The sequence below is a fragment of the Panthera onca genome, chromosome F2 (assembly GCF_046562875.1).
Source record: "Panthera onca isolate mPanOnc1 chromosome F2, mPanOnc1 haplotype 2, whole genome shotgun sequence".
Classification (NCBI taxonomy): Eukaryota; Metazoa; Chordata; class Mammalia; order Carnivora; family Felidae; genus Panthera; species Panthera onca.
In genome coordinates, this window is record NC_138356.1 from 74,574,313 (window position 1) to 74,594,264 (window position 19,952).

A 19,952-nucleotide genomic window follows, 5' to 3' on the forward strand; every position below is an offset into this window, starting at 1 on the left:
GGTTGGCATCACAGTAGGTGTACAGAATGTTCTGGAGTTCCCGAACTCCAGAAATCCAGGTTCCGCCTTGCCTTGCTAAGCTAGGGCAATGCCAAGAAAAAGCACGTCTGGGGATGCTTCACCTGCCCAGGGCGCCAGGTTGAAGAAGAGAGACGGGTGACGTGTTGCAAACATGAGCTGTGATGCCCCGGGCAGTTTTAAGAGAAGACAGAGGAGGTCATGTCCTATGTGGTATGATTCATAGAGTCCAGGAGAGATTTCCAATGCCCTCCTACAACACTGCCCCAATTCTGCATTCCTCAGTGCGAGTGCCAGGTCCCAGGGATTGGCCCCAAGCTATGTTTTCCTGTCTCCTTTTCTGCTGCGTTCCTGCCTGAGCCCTGCACTCCAGGCTCACCGGTAATCAACATTCCTAGAAAATGCCATGCCTTCTTCCACGTCTTTCCATCGCTGTTCGTGGTCAGCTCTTTGCGGCCAGTATGTCCGCTTCTCCACCTAACGAGTCACTTCCTTCTTCGAGGCTTGGCTGAAACGGGGCCGCGAAGCCTTTTCTCCATCTCTTAAAGCAGAATGACTCTCGCTTTGGTGAAGAGACTTCTATTTGGCAATTTTTAGGAACGCCGCCTTGTCTTACCTACCGGTTAGTCTTCTAATGTATCTATTCCCATGCTGCTGTGACTGAGTGCTTAACTGGGAGCGTGAAATTTTCCTCTTAGAACTTCCTTAACACTCAGCACAGCCCTGGGCAGAAGAGGGTACCGAAGCGCAGGCCAAGTTCTGTTAAACTGGTGGAGGGGCCCAACCGCTGCGTTCTTCTGTTTTCACACAAACCTCCTCGTTCAAGCTCGTTCTCCTCCGTTTCTCTTAATCAAAATGGACTGAGGGGCGCCTGGGTGGCTCAGTTGGGTAAGCGTCCGACTTTGGCTCAGGTTATGATCTCACAGTTTGTGGGTTTGAGCCCTGCATCGGGCTCTGTGCTGACAGCTCGGAGCCTGGAGCCTGCTTTAGATTCTGTCTCCCTCTCTCTCTGCCCTTCCCCCACTCATGCTCTGTCTCTCTCTCTCTGTCAAAAATAAATAAACATTAAAAAAAATTGAGCTATTCATGGGCTCCAGTGCTCTCATCTATATTTTGGAATAAGTTTATTGATTGTCTTTCAATAGTCTTGATGGGAATGGGAATGTATTTTCATGGAATTTTTCAGTTAATTAAAAAAATGTCTATGGTTTTATAATGTTAAATCTTGCATCCGTGAATCAGGTTGCCACCATTACCGCAACAGGATTTTTGTCTCCTTACATCTTTTCGTAGAGTTTTGAACTTCTGTCCACAGAAGCGTTGTGAAGTCATGGTGGGCAAGTCCCTACCTGTATTCTCGTTGGGTTGGTGTTGTGAATGGTGTCGTATTTTTTATTGTACTTCCCAGTGGTCAATCCTGGCATCGGGGAGTAGAGTTGGCTCTGAATTTGCTGAGCCTTCTTACCGCTTCCATTGCTTGATCTGTTGGTTCCACTGGATTTTCTATGACATTATTTCATTATCTGTAAATGTAGGCAGGTTAACTTTGAACAAAAATGCTCAGCTGCTCTAGCGAAGAGACTCAACACTTAAGGACCTTAAATAACAAATATGTTTTCTTTTGTTTTGTTTTACTTTATCGTAGTACTTACCAAGGTGTCTCACGATCTCTTGGGACATGTGTTCCTTCTAGGTGTTTCTCTGCCATCTGGGGGCCTTGTTCCCATTGGCAGGGCCATGTCTGGGCAGCTCAGACATCCAGGCAGGGGCAGAGGGATGGGGGCCGCCGTGGCTGACTGTGGGAGGGGCGGGACCCCCCTCCCTTCCCCCACAGAGACCCCCTACACGCAGCCCTGTGGCTGACTGGCTTTTCTTCTTCTTTGACATGATCTTTCTTGCTCCTGTTCATCTTTGACACATTCATCTGACCATTTAAACAAGGTTTTGCTCTGGATCTTGTTGATGACTATATCATTAGAACTTTCGTTTCACCCACGTTTACCTTTGTCATCTTTTGCTTGCTTCTTGTTTCCACGACAATCAGTTGTTCTTTTAGCTTCTCGGGTGGAAATCCAACCTCATTACTGTTCATTCTTTGTTTTCTGATCAGTGGATTTCAAGCAATAAATGTCCCTCCTACTATTGTATCACTTAAGCCCTGGGGAGTTTGAGAAGTAGGAACATGCCCTGTATTTCTCAGTCTTTTATTATTTCTTGTATTGTGTTCTTCTTAACCCAAGGGGATATCTCCTCTTTTTTCCCCCCTGTAAATGCTTGTTTAGATTTGTAAGATTTTTACCCATCCCTTTGCAAATCGATTTTTAATGTTGTTTCATCATTATCATGGAGCATGAGTCAGTGAAAGCCGACTCTGAAATTTATTAGGACTTCCTCTGTGACCTAATGTGCTCCTCATTTGTTGATAGGAACGTTGTATAGTGTTATCGAAACCTGCTATTTACCTATCTACTTATCTTTGCTTGATTGCTCAGTTTCTGAGAGTTGTGTGTTTAAACCTCCACATAAAATGATTCCTTTATCTATGTGTCTCTACAATAGTTGCCTAATATATTTGGAAACCGTATCGTTAGATTAACACAGGTTCAGTCACGATATCTTCCTAATGTATCATTCCTTTTGTAACGTCTCTCTTTGCCCTTAGACAATTTATTTTCGCCTTAAATTCCATTTTGCTTCAAAATTCAACACTTTCCCTTTGTTCATTTCTGTACGAAAAATTTTCCATCCCTTTATTTCAAGTTCTGCATTCTTTTGTTTTCACTATGTGTCAAGTAGGTAATACAACCCCAAAATTTTAAGTACATATGAATTTATTTATTTTAAGTTTATTTATTTATGTTGAGAGGGAGCGAGCAGGGGGGGGGGCAGAGAGAGAGAGAGAGAGAATCCCGAGCAGGCTCTGCACCACCAGCACAGAGCTTGACACGGGGCTCAAACCCACGAACCCATGAACCCATGAACCCATGAACCCATGAACCGTGAGATCATGACCTGAGCTGAAATCAAGAGTTGGACACTTAACCAGTTGAGCACACCCCACACCACCAGAATTTGAAAAATTTACTCTCTTCACAGTGACCAGTATGCTCTTTAAAACACGTGGGTGAAACGATACCACTCCCCTAACTAGATGGTTCCATCGGCTTTGCATTTCTTCTAGAATAGACCCTAAACCCCTATGCTCCCATCCGGGGTTCTGCGGGACCTGCCTCCCTCCTAGCAGCCCTCCTCCCCACACTCCGGCTCACTCAGCGCAGTCACCCGGGACCTTCTTCCGGTTCCTTCCACATTTGTAGCCTTGCCCCTGCCTGCAAGGGGCACCTTGCTATCTCTGCTGCCTCCGGTTTTCCTCCTGGATATTTGCATGGCTGTTTGCTGTGCATCCTTCAGGCCTCGGCTCAAATGGGAGCATGGCCTTTCCTAACCATCCTTGTAAACGATCCCTTCCCCCCTCCCCCCCTCCCCCCTACCCCACGCCTACACACACTCTGTGCTGCTTTCTGCACTGCATTCCTCACGGTTAGGAAGTTTCTTGTTTATTGATGATCTCACTCTCTGTGATATCAGAGCCCTCATACTGGTTCTCACTGCTACAGCCTAATTGCCCAGAGCAGTATCTGGTATTTAATAGGTTTCAAAAAAAAAAAAAAAATTTGTAGAAATAAATTCTTAGAAGAACAAAAAAGCAGAAACCTCGAAAGTGATTCGCAGAAGTAATGTAGTGAAGGCAGAATGTTCATAACAATCGCTAAGAAGTTGTTCTCTCCCCCGGCCCCCTGTGTCCACCTTCGAGTTTGATAAGACACCCTCAAAATTCACAAAATCCGGTTTTTTTTTAAGGCTGCACTTCCAGAGAAAGCTGAGCTGCTAACCAGCGTGTTTCCTCTTGATGTCCCTTCCTTTCCTCTCTCTCTGATGGCGAGTTTATTTGAACATTCAAAATCCAAAGAAGCTTCCAAAGGAACCACCCATCCACCTTGCCCAGGAAGCTCTCACCACATCCCAAGGGTTAAATATTTATTAGGTATATTTTAATCAGAAATAAATACATGATTTAGCAAAGTGTAATGCTTGCCACTTAGAAATACCTCTGAGTGCTCCCCTAAAGTTCCCAGCACACTAGTCACAACGGAAAACGACGCCTAAGACACTGTCCAAACATCTGGCGTTTGCAAGGTCCCCCTGCCTCGGGCTAGAAGTCAGCATCCCAGTGTTACATTCACTTCCCATACATCGGCTGGTCCCTTTGTAACAGCCTTTAGGGATGGTTGGGGAAACCGTAAATGTCTTCTGGTATAAACACACGAGAGTCTGATGATACAGAAAATCACATAAATGCATATACACATATCACTAGCACAGTGATCACAGATCTAAGGAATGCGTGTGGTGAACAGATTTCTTGTATCAGTCAGCGAGGGGTATCTCAGGCGCCCCTCCTCCCCCTGACCCCTTTGCAACAGGGGAGAATGAGTCACGGGTGTCTCTGCGGCCCCCTTCCTAACAGGATCCGGCTGGGCAGCCTAGAGATAAAGACTTCTCCTTTTCTAGAACTTTACTGTGCTTCCTCTCTCATCTCTTAAAATTAGTATGACAGCACTAAAGCCACTCTGACTCCCTTCTTTCCTGGAGCTCAGCAGTTTTATTCATGCGGCTGCCAGACCCTTTTTAGAATAAAATACTGGAGGAATTAATTCTTTAGAATTAATCAGTTTCCTTTTTTTTTTTTTTTCCTCCGAAAAAGCCAATCATTCTCACCTACTCAATCCAGCTGAACTCATACTCTATGAAGTCCAACTGAGACGTGAGCTCTTGGGACACCCTTACCTGATCCGGTTTTCCCACCCCCGAGCCATGAGCTGATTTCCTTTTTATACCCCTCTTTCACGATATTGGTTTGTACACTTTTTTCCCTGTCTACGCTGAGTGCCTCTGCTGATCCTTCCTTCCTTCCTTCTTCCCTTCCTTCCTTCTTCCCTTCCTTCCTTCCTTCTTCCCTTCCTTCCTTCCTTCCTTCCTTTCTCTGACGTGGGACCCAACACAGTGCCTCTTCAGGCAATCATGAGTGAATAATTGCATTATTACTGGTGAGAATCTCAGCGGGTCGGAGAAGCCCTTCCTGTGCTGCAGAACCATGGCTGGGGACACCGTGAGTTTGCCCTGTTCCAGGGCTACTCTCACACTTCCCTGCAGGCGGCCTCCCTCTCTCCCACCTGCCCTCTGCAGAAGCAGGGAGGCCGTCTGACTTCTGTACATGAGGCTCTGACACCAGGAGGCCAACAGGATCTCCTGCTTCAGGGATAATAGGGAAGATTAACGTGTTTAGTGTCACCGAATTCCCTTAAAAAGAGGGGAGCTGCATACCAACGGTCCGGTTATGGTTGGGTTAGAAAAGTTGAACGCAGGAGACCAACTTGCAAACCTAGACTGGCCAGGCCACGGCTTTCAGCTCATCTCCTTCTCAGGCCTTCGTCATTGAGAAGTTATCTCTGAGGAGCTCAGAGTGTGACCATCTGGACAGTTTGTTCGAGGACAGTCTTGTGCCCTTTCTTGTAAGATAATGTCTTTATCTTTCCCACAAACACAATAAGCACACACGAATGCGCAGGCTCTTCTGAAGTGTTGCCAGATCACATCCTGATTCAGCGACGTTCCGCGACGTCTCAGTACTGATCAGACGCCAGGGAGGGGCTCCCTTGGTCGTGATGTGGCTAGAGAAGATGTGAGTTCAAGTCTCCAGGTGCCTTCTCGTGGCTTCTGGAAGGTGTGCGGTTCCCCAGGGACCAGGGACCCGGGCCTCTCTGCCAGATTCCAGGTGACGGTTCAAATCTCCGTTATTTGGGGCACACGCCACAGTGTCTGTTCTGAGGCTAGTCTTCGAAATATGGTGGCGAGAAGAGCGAGCTCTTCCTCTTACTGCCGCTGTATATCAAGGACATGCTTTTCTTCTTTCGGTCAAAGGACGTGCTGTCATCGCTGGTCAGGGACAGGTAGGAAGCGATGCTTTCCCGAAGGCCGTAGCTGAAAAGGGACTCATCCACGCCAAGCGAGTTCCTGGCTCCCTCGGGGTCATCTTGCAGTCTGCGAGTGGGAAGGACGGTGGCAGAGGAAGGGAAAAAAGGGAGGGACATAGGACGACGGAGAACAAGAAAATGAGAGAAGAAGGAAAAAGGGCTGGTTAACATTGCTCTAATTTATTGTTCTAATTCTGCTTCTTACATTCGTGGCTGTGCGGTCTTGGAGAAATCACGTAACCTCTCTGAACCATTTGCTTGGATGGCTACACCTCCCAACTGCAAGTTCGAATGAATATTTCTTTATGATATTTACAAGGAAGAGCAGTTTTGTTCATCTCCCAGGCAGTTCTGATCTCTGACTTTCCTTGAATTTGCCAGTGGAATGTCTGGATCGGTGTTTGATTAAGATAGCTCACCAATTCCCAACGACAGATATCCCTTAAAAGGTGATCGCTGCGAGGCCACAAGCTGGGTCTGCCTCCCAGGGGGCGGTGGGATTCTATGGGTGTGCACCTGCTCAGAGCACCCACCCTCAGCTTTCCACAGGGCCGGCTCTAGCTTGCCCTATTTTCAGCGGTGTGGCTCACACACTGGTCTGGGGTTCATACATTCATGTGGGACACACACACACACACACACACACACAGACACCCCACCTGGCTACCCTTTTCCAGTCAAAGGTCTTCTGGCGCAAGGTGACAGGCGAGTCGGGGGCCCTCACTGCCGGGGCGGCCGTGCTCTGAGTGAGGCAGGGTGTGGTCAGCACACAGCAGAGACCGTCAGCCACCTCTGAGGAGAGAGGCAGACGCCTGGTTAGTGACTCCGGGATGCCCCAGCCAGCCTGGGACGCGGGCCCTGAGGGACCATCCAGTACAGTGCCCGAGTTGTTCACATGGGGAAACTGAGGCCAACATAGGAAAGAGGCGTGGCAGGGCGGAGAGTCACGGGCCCAGTTGAGTGTGTAAGAGATGCCAAGACGCCCTGAGTACGCCCTGAGTAAGCACTGAGTACGCACTGGGCTTAGCTGGGTGCAGGTGGGGCATTAAGATTAGGATCCAAAAGCAACTCAGCCGGGGTTTGGATTTCAGCTTCGCCCTGTTAGCGAATCCCCTTGAACCTCTCCGAGCCTCAGTTTCCTTGACTGTATACTGAGAGGAACAGGCTAACAAGTGAGAACAGCTCAGGCATGGCTCCATCAACCGCGTGGTGTCCGATGCCTGTCCCCGAAGCCTGCAGAATGGCGCGTCCTCCTGGCCAAGCAGCACATCCGTGGGCAGGAAGTCAGGAAAATAAAAGACACGTGGAAAGAAGACAGGAAGGAAGGGGGAGAGAGTAGGAGGGAGGGGACGGGGGGAATGGAGGGGAGGAAGTAAAAACAGAACAAAAAAAGAAAAGACGCAGGAATAAAGGAGGAAGAAGACAAAGATAAGGGCAAACAAGGGAAAGCGGAAAAAGGAAAAAAAATGAAGAGAAATCTCTCTTCCCTAGCCTGGATACGCATGCACAGAGGATGAGGAGGTGAGGGAGACTGAGCCAGACGTAAAGCCTGGGGCCACCCAGTGCCAGTAGACGGCACCGGTGGGGGTGTGAGAGGTTAACCCTGAGGGCGAGCCGGAATCCGGGCCAAGACAAAAAGCACTGAGGCTCCCAAGCACACGCAGCCCGAGCCCGGCGCTGAGCTGGCCTGAGCGCTTCATTTCAGCCAGCAGCACGTCAGCTCTGAGCAGTCAGTACCCTTACACCCACTTCCAGAAGGAGGAAGCCGTGAACCCTGGGGTCAAGTCACTTGCTCAAGGTCACAGGAATGCGGTCGGAACCTGCCTCGTTGACTCAGAACCAGGCACTTGTTCCAAAGGCAACTCCTTGCCTCTGCAGTGGAGGAGAGAGAAGTCCCACGTGCATCTGGGGTCTGGACACACCTTATTCTCTGCACTCTGCAGAAGTTTCCAGAATGCTCACTCCTCTCCCACCCTTGGGCTCCCAATGACTCTACTACATTCAAGGGTCCCCCTTTTCGGCCCTTCGTTTCCCTGGCCAGATTTGGGAACTTGTGTCCTGCTCCATCTGGCCTCTCAGTCACCACCAGGCACCAGATCCTTTGGGGCCAGACATCTCACGCTCCTGGTTTTCTTTTTGGTCCTAACAACAATCTTCCAAGAGGCAGTGCAGTCCCCATTTTATAGATGAAGAAACCGAGGCTTCAAGATGTTAACACATTTACAAACAGCACCAGGTAAATAAATATAAACATCGTGGAACACAACGGTGTCTGTTCAGACCCCTCGAGGCACGATCTTTTCTCATTCTGTGTCTCTAGATACACTCTGGTGGGAGGTCAACTTGGCCACATTGTTTCCACCGTGGGGCACCCAGGGGCACAGAAAGTATTTCAGCTATTTGCAGCAGCGGGCTGATGCGTGTGAACCATGGACCGATGCAGCGAGCAGGGGCACATTTCTGGAAGGCATTGCTCCTGTAACCAGAGCAAGCACCTTGAGCGCCCTCGCCCTGGAAGCCTCGTGGGTCTCCCAGGGTGTAACATCATTGCTGGGGCAGCCTCCTTTCCGTGTTTGCTTTTGTCTATGCAAAACTTATGGTCTCCCCACCTCTCGGATGATTGTTATTAAAAGCCAAATACCACAACCAACCTTTACTCATAATCAGTAAAAGTTGACCATCTCCAGGACTCCCTTCCTCTTTCATTTTTAGCTAAGCTGCTAGGTTTCCAGGTATCACAGAATTAACATTTGGTATCGGTTATTTTGAATCTGCCCCGCTGCGGGCTGTGATGGACATATTACATTATTGCAGGTCACCCATTGTATGAACAGTCATCGCACCCACCTGCAAGGGAACTGTTTCCATCCACCTTCCATGGCCCGGGAGAGGTGGAGTCTCTGCCCAAGGTCTCACAGTGCCCAGATTGCAGCTTGGGCCTGTGTCTCCCAAGAGGCCATTCTCCTCCATGCCCCGCCTTCTCCTCCTTGCCCTGCCCTTCCCCATGCCCCGCCTTCTCCATGCCTCGCCCATCTCCTCCATGCCCCGCCCTTCTCCATGCCCCGCCTTCTCCCCCATGCCCGGCCTTCTCCTCCATGCCCCGCCCTTCTCCATGCCCCACCTTCTCCATGCCCCGCCCTTCTCCTCCATGCCCTGTCCTTCTCCTCCATGCCCTGTCCTTCTCCATGCCCCACCTTGTCCCGCATGCCCCGCCTTCTCACCCATGCCCGGCCTTCTCCTCCATGCCCCGCCCTTCTCTATGCCCCACCTTCTCTTCCATGCCCCGCCTTCTCCCCCATGCCCCGCCTTCTCCTTCATGCCTCGCCCTTCTCCTCCATGCCCCGCCCTTCTCCTCCATGCCCCGCCCTTCTCCATGCCCCACCTTCTCCATGCCCCACCTTCTCCATGCCCCGCCCTTCTCCTCCATGCCCTGTCCTTCTCCATGCCTCACCTTCTCCGTGCCCCACCTTCTCCATGCCCCGCCTTCTCCCCCATGCCCCGCCTTCTCCTTCATGCCCTGCCCTTCTCCATGCCCCACCTTCTCTTCCATGCCCCGCCCTTCCCCATGCCCCGCCTTCTCCATACCTCACCCTTCTCCTCCATGCCCCGCCCTTCTCCATGCCCTGCACTTCTCACTGGTCTTGTGTGATAACCCAGGCCTTGTGGGCTCCTCTAACCTTGAAATGCCCTTCAAGACCCACAGCCTACAGAATGCTAGCAAAGATACCCAGGGGTGTGAGGTCCGGAACCCAGATGTGGGAACATGCATATGGAGTGAGGGTAACTTCTTTCTTCCTCCCTCTGATAGGCCGGGGAAGGGGGGAGGAGGAGGAGGAAACGTCCTGGCTGAAGAACAGAGCGGCAGCCCGCTTATGGGTCAGTCGCTCTCCTCAGTGCTTTCCCCGCGCTCCTGCCGATGATTTGTCACAACATCCCAAGGAGTAGGGACGTTACATGGAGAAGAAAATGAGGTACGGAGGTGAGCAACCAGCCCAGGCTGCCCAGAAGATCTGGGATGTGAACACGGAGGTTCTGGAGAGAACTTCTTACCATTTCTCCCTTTTCCGTGTAAAATGTCACCTCCTGGCATTCTGGCCTTTCACAGTCTACCTCTGAACTCTTCTGACTACTCTTACCCGTCACCTCCATCAAAACCTGTCCTGCTTCTGCCATCGTGGAGGGGACGCTCCCCATCCTGGCCAGCGTGGAACACTAGGACCTCTCTCCTGGGCCCGGGAAGCATGTCCGAATGAACAAAGCTCAGCCCTGCTTTGAAGGGCTTTCTGGGAAACCCACACTAGGACGCTGTTCACTGGGTTCCAAGGCAGAATGACCCAGTTCTAGGGAATCCCCGAAAGCAGGCGGGCAGTCCTGTAAACACATATCAAAGGAGGTGGCTTCCTATTGGTTTGAAGGCTGAGGAAGATTTGGCCAGACAGAAAGAGGGAGCAAAGCCCCGGGGGCCCGTAAACATGTGGTCCACTTCAGGAAGTGCCAGCTGTCTGTGGATGCAAATATTGGGGCAGGCTAATTCTCTTCATCTGCAGGTAGAAGGAAGGTGGGGTTGAGATTAGCTGCGTTTTACTCACTTAGGCAGCATTCACAGGCAGCCTGTTTTAGTGTGAAATTGACGGTCTGCATTAACAAGAACAGAGGGCGTTGAGAAAGTGGGGTGACAGCCAAGTCAATCACCTGGCAGGTATCGGTGACCCGTGCACATCCTAGACACAGGCACCGCAGGGCAGTTAGCAAAAGGGGGGGCTTCCCTGATCCGTCCCGACGGGGTGTTTCTTACCAGAATAGTGATTCACCAGGTCCTCCAGGCACTGGAAGGTGAGCCTCGGGGAGATGTAATACCAGTTGTTCGGAAGGCGGAAGATGCGATAATGCTTCACCTGCCTGTGTCTCACCGAGAGGGAATAAAAACCTGCCGGAAAGGGAGGACAGGTCAGAGACATCCCACGTGTCCCCGCTGAGGGCGATCCGCCGAAGAGCCCCCCACCACGGTGGCGGAGAGACTTTCTCAACCTTGTGATACAGCAAGAGTACCCGGACGTGCAGTCCCGGATTTGGAGGAGCAGACGCCAGAACCCCACCTTTGGGGACGTAGCTCACTGTGCAGAGACCACGGGAGCCTGCTCCTTTAGCAGCCACACTGCAAACAGGTTTTCAGGGGCACCTGCTTAGTCTTTGTGAGGTTAGCATTCGGGGTGCTCCCACGTCCTTTTCTGGAAATTACACGATCGGAGCTGGGTTGTGCCCTGCAGGTCAGGATCCGTAGCTGTTCTCAAGTCCTTCCCAGGTGCACAGCGTTTCCCTCCCTGTCCCATCAAGGCGAGAATGTCATACCACTTCCTGGTCCCTACTCCCTCTTGGTTCTGCCTTATGCTCGGCTTTCTCAGAAATTTGGAATAAGCGGCAGTTAAGACTTTTTCTGGGTAGTCTTAAAAATAATGTAAAACGTGCTGTTTTTCCTTAAGTGTGGGTTCGTGAAGTAGAACTTCGGGCGAGCGCCTTCACCTCTCTTTGCCTTGATTTCCCCAAGTGGAAAGACTCGGGCCTAGGTCATGTTTGAGAGTCCCTTCTGCTCCGTCTTCTGGGTCTCAGGAGTGAAAATGTTCCTGACGCAGTGAGAGAAGGAGGTTACTAGTATCTACTGAGTTTTTGCTGTCCGTACATGCTGCGTGGGGGCTAAGCTATTTCCAAACAATACTCTGTTGGTTTTTAGAAAGATTGGGATGTGTCGCCGCCCGATATTTTTTATAGATGGAGAAATGAGGCTCAGAGCCCCTAAGTGCTATGGCCCGAGGCACGCGGCCTGGAGACGGCAGCTCCGGGGTCTGACCCTTGTCCTGAACGGGCTTCCTCGAACATTTGGATGGGCATTCCTCTCTTTGCCCCAGGTCTGCCCTCTGAAGCCCAACATGTGTCTTCCTGTAACGAAGACAGGAACTAGAAATATGGTGAGCGGGTCAAAGGTGGCAGGTGGAAAATGATCAGAACTTTGCATACCCAGCCCCCGCCCCCACCCCAGCCCCAACCCCGGGCTCGGCTGAAGGTCTGCCTGATAAAGTCTTTATTTTTAGATCAACCCTGGCACCCCAAACTGGACTCTTCCCTCCCTTGGCCATGCCTGCTTACAAGTTCCATGTGAGTCTGGGTCTCCTGCCTCCGGGGACCGCCAGGACATGCACAGGAAGTTTGGTCTCTGCTTTTTGATCTTGTTTTCCCCCAGCACCCTCGAGGTTTTGAGACAAAAGTTGTTCTTGAATTTTTTTTTTTTTTTTATCATGTGTATATGGTCCATGCTTCTCTAAAGTCAGGCTGATGCTCATTTTAGTGAAAGGTCCCAGCACCAAGCCGCCCTGGCCCTTCATAGGTACGTGGGAAATAGTCTCAGATACCGCGTGTTCTCTTCTTTGATTGTGACTATACAAGAAGCAGACTAAGAACCTGTGAACTTGTCTTCTGTTTTTAAAAAGGTGTTATTTTTAGTATGGGGAAGCCCTAGCTGTTGAGTGTTTTGTTCCTGTGAGTTAAAGTGCTTACTACCTCCCGGACTCCGTGCTAAGCACCTTCCTAGTGTTAATCCCACGTTATAGGAAAGGGTTAGCGAGACAGGTGCCTTCTCGGGAATTCTTACGGCCAAAACTGGAGCTCAGAGCCCGTCTCTGAACCATGACAAAGAGCGCCGCTATTTTGTTTCCACTGAACTTCTTTTGTTTTAAATGCTTATTTCTTTATGTTGGGAGAGAGAGGGAGGGGCAGAGAGAGAGAGAGAGAGAGAGAGAGAGAGAGGGGGAGGGGGAGAGTGAATCCCAGGCGGGCTTCATGCTGTCATGGATCCATGTCTCATGGTTCATGAGATCGTGACCTGAGCCGAAACCAAGAGTCAGATGCTTAACTGACCGAGCCACCCAGGCGCCCCTTGCTGAATTTCTTAACGTGTGGGCCGTAAGGAGGTTGCAACAGTAACGATCATAGCGAGTGTGTGCGAGTAAGCATCTGCCTGTCCTGATTCTCTAAGCTCATCGGAGGGCACAGTGCGAACCAGTATGGAAGGTCTCCTGTGTAGCAAGATTATTTTCGAGTGGCACCGCCGAGGAGAATGCTGCCGTGGCAGAAGTAAATGCCCCGCTCAAGGCCCAGAGCTTGAGAGCACAGGCCAGGCCCAGGTGGAAGCCTGCTCGCTCTGGCCCGGGGCTGCCTACCCCCTTGTTGGCTTTCCTTCCCAGGCGATGGGGACATTTCCCAGCGGGACTGAGTCTGGCAGGTGGCCCCTCCGGGCCAGGTCTCGGCCACCTGCCTCTAGGCTTCCCAACGCTGACGCCGATGCTGACGCTGGCCTCCCCAGGGGCTGTGTGGGCTGCAGGGAGCTCAGCCCCATCGGACGGGCTTGCGTGCGCCCTGGGAAGCGGGAAGATGAGCCGGGCCCCGAGTCAGCCGGGAACAAAACGTGCCCCTCTCAGCCCTCGCGTGGCAAGAGGAGTCGGAGGTGCCTCACCTTTTTTGGTCTCACTCTCTCGGATCATGAAGGAGCCCATCTTCGTGTCCGGCAGCAACAGAAGTTCCTCCGCCTTGTCCCTGCCCAGCCCTTCAAACAGCCATCTGGGGAGGAGAAAGACGGCGTGAGGGTCCTGAGCATGCCCCCTCCCGCCGCCCGCCACACAGGCAGGTGGTACCAAAATTAAGAGCAAGGTCAAGTTCATACAAAACTGTTGGGATTGAAAAGAGGAGCGATGGACTTTGTTCATTCTTTCCTTTCTTCCTTCCTTCATACTTTTATTTTTTTTAATGTTTGTTCAGTTATTTTGAGGAGAGACAGAACAAGCAGGGGAGGGTCAGAGAGAAAGGGAGAGAGAATCCCAAGCAGTCTCTGCACTGTTAGCGCAGAACCCGACGTGGGGCTCGAACCCACGAGCTCTGAGATCATGACCTGAGCCGAAATCAGGAGTCGGGTGCTTAACCGACGGAGCCACCCAGGCACCCCCATTCGTACTTTTAATCTTTCACATAAAATTCCCGAGTGCCTACTGCACACCAGGTATTACACTGGACAATGAGGGCACAAGACAATGAGGGTCTTTCTCATCCTGTTCTCGAATGCCAGCTGGACTGGGCCCGGTCTGTATCATATAACATACAAGCATTCCCGAACATGATAAGGTACCTGTCCCTTGTACCGTAATGACCCTGCCCCCCCCTCACCACCCCACGAGGGCAGGGACCCTGCCTGTTTTGGCTTTGTTTTTGTGTCCTCATTATCGAGCCTGGTTTGTATTTGTGAGTGTATAAGTGGGCACAAGAAAGAAAGAAAGATGCCTAATCCCACCAATTTCACAACCCCCCCCCCACCACCTCGCCAGGCATTCATTACATTTCCCTGCTGCCTTCCCTCGTCCAACATGTTTTAAATGAAGTTGCCATCGCACTCCTGTGCATTGACATGGGTTTCTTGCCTTTTTTTTTTTTTTTTTTTTTCTCACCAGTAAAAAATTGTAAAAATCTAAAAAATAAAGCAGTTGTAGCACTGTGATCCGGCTTTCCAATGGAATGTTCAAGAGCCAGTGCTCTTGAATACGCATGGAAGAAGAAAATGCTTTGTTAGCACTTGGCCGGGGCGAACTGAGAAACAGTTACACATCCTTTTTAACAGTTTCCGTATTTCAGGGAGTGAACCTTGGCTTATTTAATCCCCAGGTCTGAATTAGCGCTTGCTGGGACATATTCACTATGTTGTCTCCTGTGGCATCCCCAGACCACGCAGACGGGTCGCTGGAGCTCTGTGGCTGGGAGAAGACCACAGCCTGATAATCGGATGCCGTTTATTTATGTCCTGGCCTCCGAGGACGATCTGTGAAGATCCTGATTCGGCCTGATGTTTCAACTGCCCCCTTAGTTTTGCACCATGCATGGTGTGTGTTAATTATTTTAGTGTCTTGACAGACATTCATCCTCCCAAATCCTTAGGTGAAAGTCCACTCACAAGAACGAATACACTAAAATCCACAGCGATAGCCACGTATGGATACTAATTATGGGCATGTTAAGCGCGTGAAATCTGATCCTCATCTGAACCCCCTAAGACAGGTAGCTTTGTCTCCCCTTCACTGATGAGGATGCTGAGGGTCAGAGTGAGCAAGTAATTGGTCCAAGTCACCCGACGTCCGCAAGTGGTAAAGCTAGAATCGCAAGGCAGTTTCCTGGGACATCGCATTCCATAGCCATTCTGTAGCGCCTCTCTCCCGGTTCTGTATGTTCAAGACATTTATTGCCTCTGCCAGTTGGAAGCTTCCTAGGGCCGCGATCACATCTTACTCAGCTGGGTTCTTCAGCACCCGAGCCTCTGCCAGCACACATCTTCAGCGTGCGGGTGATGATCCAGGTTTGCCAAATGAATCAATGGGTCAGTGGACGCACGGCTGATGTGGGGGAGTTTACGTGACTGACTCTTTCAGAACGTGGCTGCCAAAGCAGCTACTGCCCCACTTCTGCCCCCCTCCGTCATCCTAAGCTCAGAAATGGCATCTGGTACTTATCCTCAAAATCCATAATCCTGCGATTAAATGCATGGGGTTGCATGTTCTTCAGAGTATTCAAGCCGTTATCTCTGCTTCACCAGGTGAGCATGGAAAGCGGTTATTTCTGGTTCCCTCCAAAAAAAAAAAAAAAATGATGCTTTCTTCCTTCCTTCCTTCCTTCCTGGATGCCAAGGTCTGGCCTTGGTAGCTTGACAAGGAGGTGACTGTGGCTCCAGGAGGCAAAGTAACTTTTCCCTGGGTCTCGTGGGAGACTCCTACCCCGGAAGTCAGTCGCTGAGCCAGGCACACTCCAGCCCAGGAGTGCTGGCCTCCAAAGCCACCTGTCGTGCTGCAAGGCCTCCCTGCCCAACCGCAGGGGAAAGCCCAGGCTTTCCATGCCTGATGGTTTAGAGTTTCTCCTTTTCTGCTTGACTTCGCCATTTGCCAGGTTGGGTACGTTAAGCATTTCGAGCCGTAAGCGTTCTCTGTGTTCTGGATGAGATTTGATAAGAACATAGCTAATACGTACCGAGCACTTACTGTAATGCCAGGCATCCTTCCAAGAGCGATCCACGTACGACCCGACCTCACTGTCCTAACAGCCCTGCACTTTGGTCTTCTTGTGCATTACTGTCCCTGTCGTTCTGTATTACGATGTCTATCTGACAGGTGAGGGAAGGAATCCGAGCCATAAAGTGTTGAGGAGCTTGCCCACTGTCACACAGCCAGTAAGTGACAGGGGTAGGATTGCTGCCCAGACGGGCTGACTTTTCAGAGCTGCGTCCCTTTGATCACAGTCTCTGAATGTTGATTGCTACGTGCCAGGAACACAGCGTTGGAGCTGAAAGGTTCAGCTCCCTTCATCTTTACTGATGGGAGAGCTGAGTCTCAGATAGGGCCTGGGGTTCGCCAAGGTCACACCCTTCCTTGTGGACTGAGCCAGAGTAAGAGTGAGCCTCTTGAAACTTCCTTTCTGCCGTGTGCCCTCACACACCACTAGCATAAATATTGGGCGTTATTGAAGCTATTTCAGAAATGTACTCACCCATGGTAAACTCTGGCCACACATATTCCAGGAATATAACTCTCTCGGCCAGTGCTAAGGGAAATGGCTTTCCACCAGCCCCCTTCACTGTAAGAACAAGAACAGATAGGAAAGGGTGGACAGGTGAGTTGCAAAGCAAAGGAACGAGCGGGGTAACCAGATTGAACCTGGGGCACATGGGGCCGTTTCTTTTTTAAGACCCATTGTTGATGGTGTTGACCTCAATTTCTCCATAGGGAAATAACAGTTTTTAAGTATGTCCCTTATTCCAAGCCAACCAGGAATGCTTCTCATGCTTTGGCACTGAGCCATCTTTTGGGGACCCACAGGTGATATGCCAGAATTGGAGGCTTTTAAAAATAACTTTACTATGTAGAATTATACCCTGAGATAGAACCAAGATAGTTTAGTTTGTCTGTGTCAATGAGAATCTAAATAAAAAGGTTTTAGAGCCCCCTATTTGTTCTGTGGCCCATTTTGAGTCACGGAGAGGCAACAGGATGGGAGACAATACTTTCTGTTTATCATCAGACATTTTCTTAGACCCGTGGGTCCTCCTGTCTGAGCCCGAACTGCACCAGTCTATAATACCAATGCTGCATGGTGGGAGATGAGACCAATGTGAGAAACAGACGTTGCAATGGGGAGCCATTGAAGGTTTTAGAGCACTGGCAGCATTAAGGATTAAGCGCTAAGATCTTCTGTGTGGGCCAATTTCTTCACCTCATGATTGGAGCAGGGCCCAAGTGGAACTGGACAACTATAGCTAAGATCCAATGATCCCCATTCAGATAGCGCTCCCCCCCTTTTTAAAAAAATATTTTTTTAATGTTTATTTTTGAGAGAAAGAGAGAGAGAGAGGGACAGAGTGCAAGTGGGGAGGGGCAGAGAGAGAGGGAGACACAGAATCGGAAGCAGGCTCCAGGCTCTGAGCTGTCAGCACAGAGCCTGACACGGGGCTCGAACTCACGAACCGTGAGAGCCAAGGTCGGACACTTAACTGACCGAGCCACCCAGGCGCCCCAGTGCTCCCCGTTTTTAAGGGATTGTGAAACATTTGGTAAGCCAACTCACTCAGAAATCACGCGTAATTTCTCCCCTCGGCGGAATATGGGGGGGCTGATGTCAGGGGATGGGTAATCGCTCAGCACGGCCAGGAAGTCACCGTCCGGTCCTGGGGAAACAAAGGCAAGGGATGTTCTTCTCCACAGGGAACCGAAAGGCAACCCCAGGAAGGGGAGGACCGAGATGAGTCCCTCCCGGGGACTTCTCAGCTGGAGATCATGATTTGCCTTGGAATCGCAGTTAAAAAAAAATTTTTTTTTAATGTTTATTATTTTTGAGAGAGAGAGAGAGCCAGAGAGCAAGTCAGGGAAGGGGCAGAGACAGAGGGAAACACAGAATCGGAAGCAGGCTCCAGGCTCTGAGCTGGCAGCACCGAGCCCTTTGCGGGGCTTGAACTCTCAGACTGTGAGATCATGACCCGAGCTGAAGTTGTCCGCTTCCCCGACTGAGCCGCCCAGGTGCCCTGGAACAGCAGTTTATAGCAGGCCCTCCTCCCTTCAGGGATGGTGGCACAGGGAGCTTGAAGGAACCCCAAGGTCGGTGACCTCCTCCCATTCACAAGCCTGCCTTGGCCCTGCCGTTCTCCTCTGAGAAGGAGGGGATCCAGAGGTCCCGGGGCTGAAGTCACAAGATCCGGCTTCAGGCTTTAGTCATCGTGTCTACCGATCCAAGTGATCTCAGACAAGTCCCCGAACACCTGTGAGCCTCCATTCCCCATCTTTAAAGTGGGGCTACGAATACCTCAATCCGGGGTCCGCACGAGCTTAGGCAAAAGTATGTAGCAGCACCTCATGAATGATAAGGGGCTATAAAAGCATCTTTACCCTTCCTGGGGCTTGTAGGTCCCCATCTGTCACATGTGGGGGCGGGGTATGTCACAGCTGGGCTACATGAATTCCGAGGACCCACCGGGACCCAAGACTCTAACTCGAAAGGTCCACAAAGCGCTTCCTCCTTGTAGAATACCAGGCACCGTGTTGGGGATCTATTTAATAGGGACTTTGGGGCGGGGGTGAGAGGAAAAAGTAAGTACCTTTCATCCTCTGTCCCTTGAAAGTAATTCTGGCGAAGGTTTGAAAAGAAAGGCATGCTGTGTGGTTCACGCGAGCGCTGCTTACCGTGGGCTGGAGAGGCGATGATGCACTTTGGGGCACTTTGGGGCTGGTTCCCAGCCTTAACAGGTTTGCCGTAATCCAGGCACATCAGACGCGGGGTAATATCAGGGTACATTTTGGGGGAAGTATTGTGCCTTACACACGGGTGAATTCACCTGTTGGGCTTATCACTCCATCTGCCGGCTGGGCAGCTGAACGCGAAATTCTGGGCAAGTTTTACCACGTATTCTTCCATTCTGCAATTGTTTACTGAGCACCTAACCGTGGGCAGGCTCACATTCTAGAGAATACATAAACAATCCTGGGAGGGGTCTTCACCTGCCCTCATCACCCCAGGAAAATCTGGAGAAATCCCGGCACTCGGGCATGGCAGGCTGGGTGACCCAAATCGGCCACTTTCTGGGATCCAGACACCCTCCCCCCCCCCCCCCCCCCCATGCTGGGACCTCTAGACTTTGTCCCTTAGAGATCTAGATCTGGGACTCTCCAGCTCACAAGTGCCAGGACAGACGAAGCCGAAAGACGGCTTTGGTGTAGTAGAATGAGTAACAATGACTCAGAAGCCAGCTGTCAGCGTAGAACGGCACATTCAGACGTACCGCTCGCTTGGGGAAGCTGAGCTACACGCAATAAAGCAGATAAAAGCAAGCATTTGGGGGCACGAAATGGAAACCAAAAGTGATTCGTGGTGGCCACAGTCACCAAAAAGAGGCCAGGTCTCTGACCTGAGAAGGAGCAGTGCCCGGCCAGGGAATAGCCGACCCTGAGCCTGTGGGGACACCTCCCTCACATACGTCCTGCTTTGCCGAAGGAAAACGGGATCTTTCCTTTGTGTCGCCTGCCCCCGGCTCGACAGCAGGAGGTAGTGCCTCTGTCAGGCTTGAAGCCGGGAGTCCTGAGATCTGATAAGGGGTGCATCCAGATTTTGTGGGCCATGACACTCATGCAAATTGGGAACTCCTCCTTGAGAAAAGGAACAGAAAAGAAATTGCGAAGAGAAGATCGTGCACGGTCCCTAGGAAGCTTCTGTGCCTTTGAGGAAGGACCTAGCACAGAGGATTTGTTCAGCTTCCCAGGAAAGCCGCCCCAATTCCGAGGCCGACCTTGCCACTCTGAGTGCCCGTGCGCCCTTTCCCTCTTGGGCCTGCATCAG

General features: G+C 51.0%; 2 protein-coding genes across 9 annotated transcripts in view; one reads left to right on the forward strand and one right to left on the reverse strand.

Moving 5' to 3' along the window:
• Nucleotides 1-19,952, forward strand: part of TG (thyroglobulin) — a 254,995-nt gene that overhangs the window by 153,297 nt on the left and 81,746 nt on the right. The gene's annotated exons all lie outside the window — the stretch shown is intronic.
• The window catches only part of SLA (Src like adaptor), an 88,786-nt gene continuing 73,536 nt past the window's right edge, over nucleotides 4,703-19,952 (reverse strand). For 7 of the 8 annotated variants that reach the window (XM_078441639.2, XM_078441637.2, XM_078441640.2 and 4 more), the window contains 6 exons: nucleotides 17,694-17,793; nucleotides 16,620-16,706; nucleotides 13,558-13,661; nucleotides 10,849-10,980; nucleotides 6,713-6,845; nucleotides 4,703-6,120 (listed from right to left, as the gene is read on the reverse strand). In XM_078441639.2, coding sequence (XP_078297765.1) covers nucleotides 5,910-6,120; nucleotides 6,713-6,845; nucleotides 10,849-10,980; nucleotides 13,558-13,661; nucleotides 16,620-16,706; nucleotides 17,694-17,793 — 767 coding nt within the window. In that variant the 3' untranslated portion in view covers nucleotides 4,703-5,909. The remainder of the gene's footprint in view (nucleotides 6,121-6,712; nucleotides 6,846-10,848; nucleotides 10,981-13,557; nucleotides 13,662-16,619; nucleotides 16,707-17,693; nucleotides 17,794-19,952) is intronic. The other variant, XM_078441643.2, reaches the window with a different exon arrangement.